Source organism: Poecile atricapillus, chromosome 5, assembly GCF_030490865.1.
Source record: "Poecile atricapillus isolate bPoeAtr1 chromosome 5, bPoeAtr1.hap1, whole genome shotgun sequence".
In the NCBI taxonomy this organism is placed as follows: Eukaryota; Metazoa; Chordata; class Aves; order Passeriformes; family Paridae; genus Poecile; species Poecile atricapillus.
Window position 1 is genome coordinate 11436952 of NC_081253.1, and position 16551 is coordinate 11453502.

Below are 16551 nucleotides of genomic sequence, written 5' to 3' on the forward strand. Positions count from 1 at the left end.
TAATATCCTCAGCTTTCTCTTGACATCTGTGCAGCCTGTTCCAGACTACACTCAGCCTGTGCCAATGGCTTCATCCAAAGCAGCAGTTAGGTATTCCTCTGCAACCTGATGGCAAAAAAAGTACAAACTAGAAAATCTACGGTTATTTGGAGGGGGCTTGCCAAAAGTCATTGCGTTGCCGGAGCTGTGAGCCAAGGAGAAGGGCATTATTGTTTTGCAAAGTTACGGATGAAAATCAATTATTTGTTCCACATACAGCTCTCCCATGTTTTGATGGGTCAGACTCGGTACTCTTTGGGAACTGCAGTGTTATGGCGGTCAGCTGCCTTCCACAGCGCAGAGGACAAGGACAGTGGTGGTTTGAGGGGACACGGAGCATTCCCCACAGCAAACAGGAGAAAAGCAGTCATGAGCCCAGGGAACAAGATGGTCAAATACATCTTGGTTAAGAGCTTCTGCACAGGGCATTTACGTCCCATTCTCACTTGAGTTATAGAGTGGGAGTACTGCAAAATGTTCCAAGAAGGAGAAAGAATTAGTTTAATTTAAATGCAGCTTTTTAAGTAAGGCTGCACAAAACAGAGGGACATGGAGTGGGTCTAGTGGAGGGTAACAAAGCTGATTAAGAGACTAGAGCATCTCTGGTATGAGAGAAGGCAGAGAATTGGGGCTGTTCAACCTTGAGACGACAGAGAGGACCTCATTCATGCATATAAATATCTAAAGGGGGATGTCAAGAGAATGGATCCAGAGAAATGCTCGATGGTGCCCAGCAACAGAAGAGGCAGTGGGCAGAAACCGATGCACAGGAATTTCCACCTGAACATGAGGAAGAACTTCTTTACTGTGCAGTGACCACGCACTGGAACACTTTGTTCAGAGACAGCGTGGAGTTTCCCTCACTCCAGAGCTGTCATGGCACAACGCTGGAGCATTTTATTCACATAATTGTATTTATTATTATTTATATCAGGTGTCCCGCTGTGCTCCGTGCCAGCCTGACGCTCTCAGAGATTCTGTGGAACTGTTCCTCCCTGGGGACTCCCCAAAGGAGGGCAGTGCGCGGTCACAGCCACACGGCAGCACTGAGCCCTCACGCTCTCCGCGCAGCGTGGGGGATTCCTCTCGAAGCGTTTCGGCCTGTCCCCGGTCGGAGCAGCAGCTGGGGGCGCGGCAGTGGATGGAGGCCGGTCAGCGGGGACGGGGCCGTGCTACTCCCGGGAACAAGCGCGGCATTCCCGGGAACACGTGCGACATTCCCGGGAACGCGCGTATCCGCGCTCCCCGGCCCGGCTCCCGGCGGGCGGGGTCGCCATGGCGACCGGGCGCGCGGTAACGGCCTCGCGCATGCGCAAGGCGCGCGCTGACCTCACCGCGGTACCAGCGGCCGCAGGGCGGCGCCGCGCCGGCGCGCGGGGCGGGGCGGGGCGGGCGCGGGCGGCGCGTGCGCGCTGGGTCCCCCATTCTTCCCGTGGTCAGCGGGGCGCGCGCGCGGCCATGGAGCGGAGCGGGCGCCGCCGCCGCCGGCACTGAGGGGGGGAGACGCGAGAGGGAGAAGGGAGCGCGTCCGCCCGGCCCCCGCCCCGCAGGTACCGCCCGCACCGCGGGGGTGGCCGCGGGGAGACAAGCGCGGCCGGGGGGGCTTTGTGTGCGGTGCCGCCGCCGGCGGGTGACCGCGGGGAGCGCGGTTCGGGGCGGGGCCGACCCGTCCGCGGCTCCGGCCGGGAGGAGCGCGGTGCCGGCTTTCCAAGCGGTTCGGGAAGGGCAGGGGAGGGCGGTCCGGCGGGACCGGGGGTGCGGGGGATTCCGGGGCCTGGCGCGGGGCCGCCCCTCGGCCCCCCGCCCTGGGGCCGCCGAGCACCGGCCGTGCGGGAGCGGCGGTGCGGGGCCGTGTCAGAGCAGGGGGTCCCGGCGAGGTCCCCGCTGGAACAAACGCCTCGGCGAAGGGAGGGAGATGCGGCCGCGCTGCGCTCAGCGGGCGGCGCGGGGCTTTGCTAACGCTTGAGGCTGCTGTGAACCCGAAAGCATCGTGTGCTTTGGGTGGGTTCAGCCCTTGTGCTTGGCCCCTTTGTGCACGTGCCGTGCTCTGCTTCGTTTATTTCTGGCAGCATTTTTAATGGAAGTTGGGTCAGAACTGTGAGTTTGTGCGAAGAGGTGGGTTGGTCGTTAGACAAATCCTGCAGAAATGCTTCGGAGAGATACTGGGTCTGAGTAAATGAAATGTAATTGTGCGTGTTACAGGCCTGTGTGGGCTCTGCTTAAGGTATTTTTAATATTATATGTCTAAAGATACTGGCAAGGAAGGGAAAGGCTGCATCCTTCCCCGATACCCTGCACAGCCGCTTGAGAAGGATGTGGGAAACTGAGGTAGGATAACAGGCTCAGGGCTGTCTTGGAAGCCTGTGGTGGAGTAGCGCAGAGGCTCCCCTGGTGTGTGGGCTGTTCTGACCAATGCTCTGCCCCACGTGGACTTACTTCATAAGTTAGTGTTTAGTAAAGGAGACTAGGGTTAAATAAAGTAGCATGTGCCAAGCCAGTGTTAATAGAGCAGGGATGTGGTCTCTAGCCCAGCATTTGTGCCGGCATCAGAGACAAATATGTCTTAGTCCAGTTTGCTGCTGAGCAGTGTAGCCCATTTCTCTGCATCTTTTGAGCAGTTGCATCTCTGTTCTGTGTTCCTCTTGATGCTCCCTGAACACTGATGAAGACAAATCAAAGTCTTGTAGCTTGATACCTGGAGACACAGATCTGTCATTTAGATCAGTAGTGCTTAGACAGTTCTCAGAAAGGTTGGAAGTGCAAGTATTTGCTTCCGTGTGGGATTCTGAATTGGATTTCAGAGGTTTGCAGCTGGAGAAGGGATATATTTGAGAGCTTGCTTTAGGAGTCAGCCTTCTTTTGAGTAAAGGACTACACCCAAGTGAAAATGGAACTGCAGTACTGTCATATTCAGGGTCTTCCTTGTCGTGGCTACACAGCTCGCTGTGTGGAGCAAGCCTTTGTGCTGCATTCCTGGGCTTGGCAAAGCCTTTGCTTGTTTTCTCTGTTGAACCCTGTCAGTGGGACTGAAACATAGAAGATATGAGAGGGGCAGAGGAATGACATGCCACTGTGGGTGATTCTCTCTGTATTTCATAGTCTCACTTGCTTAATTTTTTTTTTTTTTAATCGTTGCCAACATGAATAGATTTTCTTCATACTGATGCCTGCAGCATTCCTGTGAAGTCCTTAGAATTTCTCAAGCAGTTTCAAAACTTTCTGTTTCAAGAAGAAAAATGCCATGGTATTATGCACTTTAGCCTTACTTTACTTAGCTGATAACAAGTGGTGTTAAAAGTGATAGAGCAGCAAATTTTGGAGGTGGAAATGTTTCTCTAGTTCACATGATGTTCCCCAAAAGTAAAGCTGGAGAGAGTGCCTATGACTGAATGAGTTGATCCTCCAGATATCTTTGGAGTTCTGTAGGAATCTTAAGAAAACCATATATTTAAACAGCAAAAGTCAAACTGAAATGAAATTTCTCTGTTTCTCCCATATTAATCAATCCTTCTCTATCCATCAGGCAGTTTGGTCAGGGCTGTTGGATGTTAAGAGGATGAGAGTTGACAGCAAGTCTGGCCACTTCTGTAATGATTTACAACATCACAAAGGAAGATGAGGACAAGATGTCCTCTACAGGGGAGCCCTCAACAACCTTTGTGTCAGGGGCAGGTCAGAAGACATTTCAAGAGGCTGGACACAAAATGTTCAGATGGATAAAATAGTGACCTTCCCTGCATGTGCCTCACAATTTCAATATACACATGGATTTCTGTGAGAGTAATGTGGCTTTGAAGCTTATGGACTGCCATTACAGGTCCCTTCTGGCCTCGGATGACTTTGGATCAGGCTCATGTGTCACCCTGAGTGTCTCATTATCTCTGGCCTTGCCTAGACTAGGGCTGGAGATCTTGTTGGTGTGCCTGGCTGGGGCTTGCTGCAGTTCAAGCCTGCTTGGCTGGCAATTGTAATTGAAGCTTCTCCTGGATTCTGACAGTGCCAGCACACCTTGGAGCAGTGATTGCCAGTGCAGTGGAGAAAATGCTGGCAGGTATAGAAAGGTCGGTCACCTGAGCGAATAAAATAGACTGTCCGTGTCTATTAATTTCTTCAGACTGTGACTTGAGTAAATTCTAAGCAGTCTGACTGTGAAGGAAGGGGTTTGCTTCTTTCCTTGATGAAGCTTGATGTGACAATGATATGCAGCTTTAGCTTTATGTCGCTGTTTGATGGTGTCCACTTCATGTTGTGCTTTGCTCGGTTGCTCCATTTCCATCCCACTATAGTGTTGAAGCTTGCATTACATGTTTCTGTAGAGCTCATTCAGTGGTTTCAATTTTGTCCATTGGACCAACCTGTTACCAATTCTCAAAGCTGTGTGAAAGCTCGATTTGAGCTGGTTATAGGCTTTGCACAGTGGGATACTGAGGAACTGAGCATATACATGTTCCTTGGCATTCTGCACTACACTGGTGTCTGGCTCTGTCATACATGGGAGAGTTCTCTTTCTCCTCTCTTTAGCAGCATTAACCCTCCTACACCTGGAAAAAAAGCCACACAACAAAACCCAGATGAACTGGGTGGACTTGTAACTGTTAAAGTTGTAGAAGGGCAACAAATGGTTGCAAGGGGTTGCAGGTGTTCCCCAAGAGGTTTGATCTCAGTTCATGGTTAGTGTTTGAGTTCATCTGGCTTCCTGTTCTGCCCCTTAATCAAATCTCTGCATGTTTGGCTCTGCAAAGAGGGAAATGTCCATTCTGCATCCAGAAACAAGTATGCCTAGCAGAAGCCACAAAATTAATTATTAGAGAAGTGTCATCATCATTAGTTTATTGTGAGTGGGAAGATTTAAAAATTTCTAATTTGTTTCCACCGCTAGCAGGGTAGCAGACTAAACAGTCTAACCAGGCCAGTCCCTGATGCAGCATTTCAGTATTTCAGGCTTAGTCTGTGGCCCTTTCTTTACATTTTGCTTGTAGATAGATTAGATTCCAAGATATTTCAGAAAGCCAGATTGAACCAACAGTAATTTGCTGAGGCAGAGATCTGATCAAAATAATGTCAAATTTTGATAGGTGTTTCAAATAGCTGCTGAGTAGAAGGGAGGAATTGCAGGTGTGTCTCTGCCTGTCATATGCAGGTGGTTTTGTAGGCCAGTAACTGTTACTACAGTTCAGCCCAGTTGATGGTACTGTCAAATAAAACCTCTTTCTGCTCTTCCTTGTCCTGTGTCTCCTCCACCCACTGTTGTCTACACCTTAAAGTGTCATGATGCCTTTCTGTACTCCCCTGCCGCCTGTGCTGTGGGATTTCTTTGGCCGTCCGCTTCTGTGCCGTTGGAAGTGCCAGGCTGAGTAGAATCTGTTGATGCCTGAGTGTAGGGGATAACCCTCCTTCCCCTCCCTGGAGCTGAACTGATTCTAGGTGCTGCTGGCTTCTACAGCCCCCCGCCCCCCCAGCCCATCAGCAGTTGAAATCCCGCTGCTGCCGAGTTCTCTCCCTGGTCAAGAGTTTCCATGGCAGCCCTGGAGAGCAGGGGTAGGAAAAGACCCCTGTTTCGCCATGCAAATCTTTCTTGTGCTTAGAATCATAGAAGAGAGATGGGTGTTAGCTGGGAAGCCTGAAAAGAGACCAAGAAAATAACCTTTTTCTAAAACTGTTGACTTGGAAACTGCTGCTGTTGCATCCCACAGCCAGTGTCCCTTGAGGGCCTGCATCTAAGGTTTGATCTTCAAGATTATTTTCCTGTTCCAACCTGTCATTTTACTATAAGCACTTGTCTCAAGTACTTCCTTCTGGGGTACTTCTGACTTGGACTTCTACACAAAAACTGACTTCTGTGTCACTAGCCAGTTATATATCAATGGGAATAGCAAGGTACTGGAGGACTGGAGTAAGAAATTTATGTCAAACCTACTGCTCTCTTTAAAGTTCAGTTATTTGGATCTTCTACCAGCATATGCTGATATCAGTTTTTTTCATTTCCCAAGGTGTTATCTCACCCTCAGTTACCACTGCCACTTGAGACTTATTTTGTAGTGCCTCTGGAAGACACTGAATTCCCACCCTATACCTGCCTGTAAAATAGGAAGGTGGTATTATTCTACTTATTTCTTCAAGTGATGTACACGATGGAGATGCTTTCCATCTTCAGGACTGCCTAAATTAGTAATCTTAGCCCTAAAATGCAAAGAGAGATTACAAGATTCAGATGTTCTGTGAAGCCAGTTGTCCTGGCAGCAAACTGCAGGTGATGATGGGTCACTGCTCTAATTCTCAATAGTGTTTACTTCCAAACATTGCTAAACATTTTACCCACAAGGATACAGGTGAAAGTCTATTCTTCCCTTGTTTTTTCCAGATGATCCAGTATTGCTGCTGGATTGTGGAAGAGAGGGTTAGGATGTGTCTGGAAAATTTTGTCTTGCGTTCCTAGTTGCTGTAAAAAGTGGGCTAATGGCACTTCCATTCTTCTGGGATGCCACCACAGCTCTTTGCGGGGAACCTTGTGCACCCTTGGCTCGGTCACCTTGCAAAACCAAGCTGGAAGTCATAGGGCCAGTGCTCTATGGTTTGTGTGCCAGGATGCCACAGTGTCAGAGCTGAAGTCTGCAGGCTCTGAGATAAGGTTAGAGTTCTAGAGTGAGGGACAGGGAGGATATTTTCATACACATAAACCCAAAACTCGAGTACTGTTCAAAGAATTAAGTGTCACCCCGCCACTGGTCCCTTAGCCCCCTAGTAAGTTGTTTGTAGTACATTTCCTTGGAACCATGAACTGAGATGTCAACAAGAGGGAATACACACAGAGCAGCTCCTACCATTGTAGGATTTTGACCTGTATCTTGGTACTCAAACTGTTAAAAAGGGAGGAGACCTTGAAAGCTCATTCTAGACTTGTCCTTGGTCTCAGACAAAGTTAAAACCAAACTAATTTCAGAGAGGGGTTGTATTAGGAAAACAAAAGATGTTAAAGCTCATCTCATTTTCTACCCTACTCTGGAAGGGTTACTCCCACTCTGCAAAGTGGTTTCATTAGTGTAGGGTATTGAAGTCACATTGAGGTGACCTGTGAGTTGTCTTGATTTGCTGCAGCTTCATTACTGAGGAGATTTTTTTTAAGATTGTTGCATTGCTGAAATTGGTGGCTCTGGGTGAGGTGTTCAGTTACCCAGGCAGCAATGTAAACCTTTAGTGGAGGCATTAGAATTTCTGTTATCTGAAGCTTATCTCTCATCTTACCCAGGCTAGCTAATGCAACTTTCACAGCCAGCATCTGGCCTAGAAGGTTTGTGTGTGGGGGAGGCCATCGTTAGCTTAAGCCCTGAAAATCTTTCAGTCATCTTCATTCTAGAAATCTGCTTCAGTTTTCCTGATGTCAGTGGAGTTGTGTCCTGCTGTAGGTTGGTTACTGTCTGCGCTTGTGAAGATGAGCCCCTTAACAGACTCCAGGCAAGTTTGAAGACCAGCCAGTATTTAGAAGAGTCCTAGCAAGCCTTCAGCCAGACCTGGCTCTACTGAGGATGAACTGCCTGCAGCAGTAGTTTTACGCTGCTTTAGTGCAGCCGGTGCTGTGGGAAGACAAAGAAACCATCCTTTGAAGACCTTCCGGAAAAGAAGCTGCATCCATCTAGGCAGTGCTTTGCTTATCAGCAAGGTTGGACCGAGAAACGATGGCACTGGCACTGTCTGAGGACAGTTAAAACTTACTGGATGGGGTGTGGAAGGAGTGCATCAGTGCCGCCAGAGACACTTGGTACAGGAGATAAGCACGCCGCTGTCCCGCCAGCTAATTAGAAAAGCATGAGTTGTCAGTCTGGAAATCTAAGATACCATCTTTGGATTGGGGGAGGCTCAAGTACAGGGCAACACTAATTACTGATTTGAAGCAATCACCGTGATTGTGTAATATTCCCTGTCACTAAAGAAACATTATTGCCTACTTATGGATACAGGTGAACAATGGGGAGAGCCCATCTGTCAGTTGCTTGGTGGGTGTTTCCTACAAACTCTTCAGCTCCAGAAAGATGTTGCTTACTTCTTCAAGTAGGACACTTGATGTTATACTTGCCACCTCCTTCTCTCAGGGTTTTTACAGTAGGAACACTTGGAGCTGCTTTGTTCGTGGCTGCTTGCACACCCCAGGGAAAAGTAGGTTTGATTGAGTGCTTGGTGATTGTAATACTTTGTTGAGGCCTGACACCAGTCCCCTCTGGGGAGGGTATAGCTGTAGTGGTGGAAGCAAAAATAGAGAAGTGGACAGAGGGCTGAGAACTTCCACCCTGCAGAACTGCAATTTGACACTGCCTCGCTGGTGAGATCTCCACTTAGTGTTTGCAGCACATGGTTTCCAGGTGCTGTTCTAATAGCTCTGAATTTTTCACCCAAGGGGGCTTAGCTGTCAAACCAAGTTATGCGTTTACACTGCCCACCTTGCAGAAGTGGTTAACTACTGCAGGTTGGATGCCTGGTTGCTTTTATATTTGAAAAAATTGTTCCATTTGGCTAGAGTGGAGATCTCCTGAAGAATCAGAGTTCTGTAGTTGACAAAAGTCTGTTGAATATACCTGGAACTAATTTTAAACTGAAGTGACTGCAATTAGGTCCCGAGAGTTGTGAAGAAGGAGGCTTGTTGGTACAATTGTATTGCTGTGTTATTTCTACAGCTGTTGGGATACAGCTAACAATGTACACAAAAAAAACCCACAAAAGGAGTGTGGTCATGTTTACAAGTTGGTTACAAATTAAGTTCACTGGCTGGAAGTTGAGAGATACCTTCAGGAAGATGACTGGGAAGAGCTGGTTATTGAGTGGTGCTAGCTCTTGCCTCCAGTGATTATGAGTGGCAGCAAGAGGCTTGTCTCTGCATACTTGTGTCTGGAGCAGTTGTCTGGGGAGGTTATGGACTGCACTGACTTTCTGGTAAATGAAGATGACAGTGAAACCTGACAAAGATAACCTGATGTCAAGAGCAGAAGAGATTGAAACATCATTTTTAAAGTTAAATAGTTATGTTGGAAGAACTCCCAAGGATAGGCAGGACACCAAGAGAGTAATAGTGCATATTTATGTGCTTCAGGTTCCCTTCTTCGTAAGAGGGAAAAGATTCCAAATTTCCTGTGAAGTTACCCTAAGATAAAGTCTGACTTGAGAATTGCAAATCATGCACTTTGACTTAGTCTGGGGTCAGTGGTGTTGTCCTAAGTGCCAAAAAAAAATCATTGACTTAGGTAGTTTAAATTGCCACAGTACCTTAGGTAACAAGTGTTTCCTTATTACTGTTTGGATTAATTTGTTCTGTGTGTTCAGCCAGTTGCTTTACTGTGAATTGTACCAGCTTTTATGTTATTATGATGGTAGTATCTAAGCTGAGTAACTTTGGATTGTTTGGTCTTTATCAGCTTTCCCCTTTAAATTCATAATTTTGAGCTCCAAGGTGGCATTAAACATAAACCTTTGTATAGTGGCTTTGTACAGGATAGCTGTTGATGGAAAAATTTGGGTGTTATAAAGCATATAGTTTTGATGGCTTATTAATGAAACAAAGAACTTTTTTTCAATGACATAATTGGGGTAGTTTTTTCTCTTGGATTCTTCTGTCTATGTGTTGAGCCTAGCCTGTCTCTTCAAGGGCAGACTACAAGGCTTGGAGAAAACCCTTGCTCTGGAGCTTATACTGGCAACCCTTCTCAAAACTTGGAGAAGCTCCAAATACAGGACCTGTGCCACTGAGTTATTAATTTTGAGTTCTGCTTGACTGTTCTTCTGTGGGAAGAGGTTGTACTCAACATCCCCGTCCAAAGCTGTTTGTATCTTGTAACATTGACTCAAGAAGTCCAGGAACAGAAGTTTTTGGCTTCTGTTTTTCAGAAAAAAACAGAAAAAAAAAAAAAAAGAAAAGAAAAAATAAAGCTTTGTGTTTTTCAAAACTTACGTGGGGAGCATCTGCCCAGATAATTGCAGACTTGATGGGATGCAGCAGCCAAATGCTTCATTGTCTGGCAGGTTAGTTTTTTGTCAACTTGGGTCTTGTTTTTCTCAGGTGGTGTTTTTTCCACTTCCTCCTTTTGGGAAGAAGGGAGTCAACACACTTCCTAACATGTGTAAGGATAGTTGGTTTTGTTTTTTTTTTTAGAAAAGTGCTACTTAAACACCTGTTAGCTGGTAAATGCAAGCCACATTGAGCTTTTCCTCTTGGCTTCCTATTACTGTTTTCCCCAGGATTCAAAGATGTTTCTGGCTCTTCTTCCCTGTATGCATTTGATAGTGGTGCCATAATGTATAGTGGATGTTCTTCAGATTACAGTCCTCAAGGTTGTGACACAAATTTGTCCTTCTATAGTGCACCATGATTTTTATCCTATGCCTTCCTTCATGTGTTTAAAAAGTAAGGAAAGTGGAGAGAAATTTATTTATGTTAGTTTGCTTTAAATATTGTTTCTGTGCTTGTAGGCAGAGACTTACAAACTCTTTAATGAAAACCACATAGAAGACAGACCTGAAACTTTGAATGTTCATTTCTCATGGCAGTATAGCCAGCTAATGGTTTCTGGACACGTTGGGACTTGCCTCTGTGTGATGTTAATAAAAAATGGCTATTCTGTGGTCACTAGCACCCAGTCATACCCTTCGGTAATCTGAATTTTCAAGTTTAAGCAAGTTCTACATTTCCATTTCAAAAGTGGTTAAACTTTCTTCACTGTCTATCCAGTGTAACAGAAGAGTCCCCTTCTGAACATGTGTGCAGCTTCTGGAGTCCAGAAACAAACTTCTCAGCTAACTTGAAGGGTTTCAGCTAGAATGTGGTAGCATTTTGGTGCCAGTTCCCTGTCCCTTCTCCAGTAGCTCTATGCTAGTGAGGTGTCCAGTGAAATGCTTCTCTATTATGTGAAAATGCTTCTACTGGATATTTAGGCATTGCTGTAAGACCGTCTCCCTTAAGTGGAGTGTCTGCAGCAAAGAGCAAGACCAGCCTGTGCTAGAGGGCAGGGCAGGGGCCAGTATTCAAAGCTGCAGACAGGGAGAGCTGGATGAAAGCATCTGCTGTGCTTGTACAGTTGTGGAAGTGGCTGTTTTGTGCCTGTGCTGTCATGGGAGTGAGTGCCATATCATGAACCATTTTGGTTGAGGATGGGAAAGCTCAGAGAGCTTCTTTCAGGTTTGGTGCTAAATTGACCAAGAGAGAATCTGTAACATCACTAGAAACTGCAGTAAAAAGGGCAATGCTTCCTTCTACTTTGGAACTTTGTTTTAGAAGGAAAAAAGGTGCTAAGAGTACTGATGGGAGGGTGTGTTGACAGCTTTAGGATTTAAAATCAGGTCCCTCCTGAGGTGACTTGAAATGGTGGGAGTTTTGTGTGGCCTTGAGATGGTTTAGATTGGGGTAAGGATCACAAGCAGTAATCTGTCACAGCACTAACTCAAAGTTTGAGGTGCTGTGTGTGCAGTAGCAGCCAAGGCTTCCTTGTTGCTCTGGGGATGAGGTTTTGCTGACAAGGGGGGAGCTTAGTGTACAAACATGAGCAATCCCTTCTGGCTGAAGATAAGATCTGCCTGGCAGTTGGTTGAGGTGAGTCCATTGGTTTACAGAACCAGTTTGGATGCCCATCAGCCAGCAGGGATTTGAACTGGCTGCCTGGAATGGAGGGACCTGCACTCTGGTGACTCCTGCACAACCCATGTGGGAAGCTGGGACACATGCGGCAGTCCTTGTAGGGCTAGGGAAGCTTAAGCCCGCAGAGCTGAATCTAGGTGCTGTGCTTGGGGGTGGTAAGATGTGGCCAAGGAAGATGGGGATGAGGTCATGAACTGAATAGTGTCCTGTGCAAAGGGTGCTTTTGTTTCTGGGCTGGGGTTCTTGGGTGCATCTCATCATGCTGTCAGGTCCACTTTGCTTTATTAAGACCTTCATGAAGGCCTAATTTGCTCAAAAGAAGGTATTTAGATTTGTTGCCCCAGTGCTTCCAATTAGCAAACTTGTGCATCCAGCTTCCTTCCAGCTGTTTATTGAACGAGGTGTCTGCTGCACAACCTCTTCCCTTACTCTGAGCTTGACCTGCTTTCCTCATGTTGGTGGAAAAAGTAGGGCAGATTTCTAGCTTTGGGTATTATTAGCCTGGAAACAAAAAGACGCCCTGGGTTTTTATCACCCACTTCCTAAAAGAGCTAACTTGTGATGAGGGAGTTCTTCAGGAAGCACTATGGTGGTGCCAGGAGCCCTGGTCTGTGGGAAGGTGGAGGACAGGCCCTTAGTCTGTTCCCTGGATGCCTGGAGGGATTCATTTGGCTGCAGGTGTAGGGACAAAAAAAGTCCCTAATGAAGGGGGCAAGAGGGTTCAAGAGGGTCCTAGGGATCAAGGACATAACCAGAGCCGAAACATACAGTTGTTCAGTTGGGTTTTTTTTGTTTGTTTGGTTTTTTTTTTTTGCATAAGCCAAAAGCTTCTGATGTGATGCTGTGCCTCTGAGTGGCAGCAAAGTGTGGCCTGACCTTCCTTGTGTGTGGCCTTGGTTATCAGAACTGCATTTAGAGTGTGCCAGTGAGTGCTGTTTCCTGGATGTGTGTAGTTGGGATGTAAGAGAATTCAGCTTGAGCACCTAGTTTTTGAAAACTGATCATTTTACATTCCTGGAGCCCTGTGTTAGTGCTTTATCTTGCTGACCAGCTGATGACATTGATTGCTGAAGGCCAACAGTCAAAACAGGATCCAGACCTCTTCCTGCTTTCACTTAAAGTAGATAGGTTTTCCTGGTGACCTGCTTAAGGATTTTGTCCCCACCTTTTTGGGTGGCTGGTGGCAGTTGCAATAATACTGATTATTAATCAGCTGTTGCTTTAAGCCACAAATTTACTGTCTGTCACTAAAACTTCCAGGGAACTGATGGTAACTGCTATTGTAAAGAATAAGGTTTTTGTCCTGACCTACCTTGTTTGATTCCTTAAAATAGACCAATGCTGCTCATATCTGACTTAGACAGCTTCACAGCTGTATATGAATAACCTATTTTGTGACATGCTTTCAATCTTTTTTTTTTCCTCCAGTCTTAATTTAACCTATAATACTGTTCTTTTTCATTTCTTTCAGAATGGACTGCTGAATTGGGATTTATTGCAGACTCAACTGTACGGAGCTGCTCGTTGCTTCATCTATTACTAGTTATTTAAATTGGACTTTTAATATCCTGCCAGCTGCTGTCCACACACACATGGTGCATTGTTGCCATTCTCAGAATTGCATCTTTGAAACCCAGGCCCTCAGTAACCTTCATCGAAGAAAGAGGCGACCTCCTGCGTGCATTTGTAGAGGGAGTTTTTGGCCCTGCTGCCCTCTGGCTTTCTGGCTGGTGCTGTATTTCTGAGACACTATGGAGCCCACTATGGAGTACTGCTTAGCGCAGGTGCTGCAGAAGGATGTTGGAAAAAGACTTCAGGTTGGCCAGGAATTGATAGATTATTTCTCAGATAAACAGAAGTCAGCTGATCTTGAACATGATCAGACTATGCTGGATAAAATGGTTGATGGACTGGCCACTTCTTGGGTAAATTCCAGCAATTATAAGGTAAGACTTTGTCATGTGAAATGTGATTACTATCAGAAGTTTTGATGTCAAGTGCTACTTGATCTAAATGAAAGCTGTATAGTAGACATTCTATTACACTGTTCTGTAAGCTGGGACTTAGACTGAATCAATGATTTTTGTGCCATATCTTGATAGTTGATAGCTGCTATGATATTGAGGACTCAAGGCGGTAAGAATTCAGTGAATGGTGTTTTAAGCATAAGTCTATTTACACTTGGTGTTCATAGTTTATGATATCCTGGTTTCTTTGTGTACTTTGTTAGCTGGTGGCATGCTTTGATCATCCCAGTAGTTTAGCAGTGTTCATGATTTCCTGCCATACTAAAAGGTTTATCAAACTGAAAAAAGCATTTTCTGTGGACAACATGGTAGATCAATTCTTCTTAGCTGAAGAAAGATAACTTGTGTATCTGTCTACTGTTGAATTCAATAGTGTTAAGATGAGTTGGTAGGACATGCAACTCCACTGCCTTGTTATCCCTGGCATGTTACTTCATTTCCCTTCAGGTTTAATGAGGAATTTGTACTACAGCCAGGTACTGTGGGAGTGGGGAGGGATTCTCAGCTGTGACTTGGAAAACTCCTCTTCTGGTCTGTTCATGAGTTTCTCTGAAAAGCCTAATGGAGTACTGAAGCTATTATATGGGATATAATAATGTTCCTTTTTGATAAATGCTGGGGAATCTGATTGAAAATTCCTGCGGAACTGAGCCTAAAGATGTTTAACTGGGGGTTGTACTGGAATTCACACCTGTAGAAGTGAAGGAGGGACTGGCTGTATAGGTTGTAAGTGCTCTGCAGCTCAGCATACTCAGTTAAAATTACTTTTAACATAAATTCTGATTGGGAATCAGAATTGGTTGTGACATTGCAGAGTGTTCTGCACAACTGCATTTCATTTTTGTCAACAAGCAGCTGTTGTAGAAGCTGTTTGGCATGTAGGGGAAAAAAAAACCAAAAACAAAAACAAACACTGAAACACTATCACTAAACTACCAAAGCTAATATGGTCTCAACAGAGAATCTGTTCTGGTGGAACGCATGAAGAAATTTTTAGCTTGCTGTTGTGAACAAGCAGCGTACATATAATTTTCTGAGAGTATTACATATTCGTATTGCCCCTTTTCTTGCTAACTGGCTTTTTCTTACAAACTTCCATGATACTCTGATACTTCATGATACTCTGGGAAGAGTAACCCAAGAGCAGTAAAATTGAAATAGTTAAAAAATGTGCTATTTGCATGGATTTCCTGAAGTTATGTGGATGACAGAGCTGTGCAGTACAATCCCAGTATCACACTTAGTTTGCAGAATTTCTATTCAGATAACTTTCTTGTCTTACCAATCTTTTGTCTGTTAAACTACACACTTACAATGATATCTGTGGTATTCATTTTCCAGTAACAAACTGGTGGCACTTCTGTACTGCAGTGACTGTGTTCCAGAACTCATGCTGCTGAGCTGGCTGTTCATTAATGTGTGTTCTATAGATAGCATTTGCTGTGATTAATAAGTTCTCGTAAGCATAACAGAGATATGTCTCAGATGTCTGGAGGGTGTTTTCTCTGTGAATGAATATAATGGGAGACGTGAAGCCTTTGAGTGGGGCAAGGTGGTTCTGTAAAGGTCAGTGATGTGGTAGAGTCTGCTTCAGGATCCAGCCAAGGCTTAGTGCACCCTCTTACGCCAATCTCTTCCTTTTGTTTGAATGCCTTCATCAGCATTATCATTGCCTTTTTTCCTGACTGTTTGTGGACAGGGGTTCAGCAGCTCAGCTTTGTCTGGTGTGAGAGAGCACAGGGGAGTTGGTGTTATCTGATACAGTTCATGGATTAGTGTATCAACTTCAGGAGTGAAAGGCCAAGCATCACTGCCCTAGGTTAGCCCTCTGGAGAGCTAAACTGCAATGGTCTGGTCACAATGGAAGAAGCTGAAATATTTGTAGTCTGTTTCTCTTCTCACCTCAGTCTCTTCATTTGAAAAAGTATCAGCTTAAAACAAAGACTGAGATCATCTGCATGATTTGAAATTTCCTAGCACTTAAGCGATAGTGTGTATTCTCAGAATAAGACTGAGTGTGGATGAAACAAGACCCATTATATTGGGACAGCATCCAGTTGATTCATGGCTCCTGCCTGTCTAGGACTTTTCTAACTAAACACTAGTGCTCATATGTTAGCACTGAGGAAACATCAGCGAGCCAGAGAAGAGACATCTCTAAGGCAAACCAGTTCAGTTTGGGTTAAAAGGAGCTTGAACTGATAATGAAATTGCACCTTTACAGGAAGGGCTCAAGCTTGATCTGTGGATGTCATGGCCATCATTGACATTCTTAGGCTTTGCTGGTTTTCTGTTTTTTCATGACGCTATTTTGTGAAGTCCTTGACCACAGCACCATGACTGCAGAAAGTGGAATCTTCTTTTTCAAGAGTGTCTTGGTTTGAAAGACAGGTGTCTACTAAGGAAGGCAGGAGCTTCTCTTGAAATGGAAAATGTAAACACCCTCCCTCCAAATTATTATAATTTTGAAATTAAGGGACTCGCAGGCAAAGATAGGGGAATAGGAATAATTTCTTCACTAAGAAAATAAAATGCAGTAGTACCAAAAATGCTGACAGAGTCAGAATACAGCCTGACACCCTGTTGGTCAGGGTGTTAGCAGCAGTCAGATTAAGTGGTGGTTGCAGTTCTCCTTCAGTGACAGATGTGGTTCTATTGAAGCAGTGATCCTGTAGAAGGGTGTAGTTTTCCTTTGAAGGTCCAGTGGTGGTGTAGATGGGCCTGATCTTCCTCTGGTAATCCAGTGGAAAAAGGCTGCCTGTGGTGTTCTACTTCTCCAGTTATATCCAGGTAGGAATGCTTGGCTCCTCCCCCTGGGTGGAGCATCTCACAACGGGATGATGTAATTTTATCAGTCATGCAGTGAGACTT

At 45.5% G+C, this 16551-nt stretch overlaps 1 protein-coding gene across 17 annotated transcripts in view; it reads left to right on the forward strand.

Moving 5' to 3' along the window:
* The first annotated feature begins 1450 nt into the window (after positions 1-1450).
* The window catches only part of CLASP1 (cytoplasmic linker associated protein 1), a 170504-nt gene continuing 155403 nt past the window's right edge, over positions 1451-16551 (forward strand). For all 17 annotated transcript variants that reach the window (XM_058839247.1, XM_058839248.1, XM_058839253.1 and 14 more), the window contains exons 1-2: positions 1451-1589; positions 13125-13599. In XM_058839247.1, the coding sequence (XP_058695230.1) occupies positions 13405-13599 (195 nt within the window). In that variant the 5' untranslated portion in view covers positions 1451-1589; positions 13125-13404. The remainder of the gene's footprint in view (positions 1590-13124; positions 13600-16551) is intronic.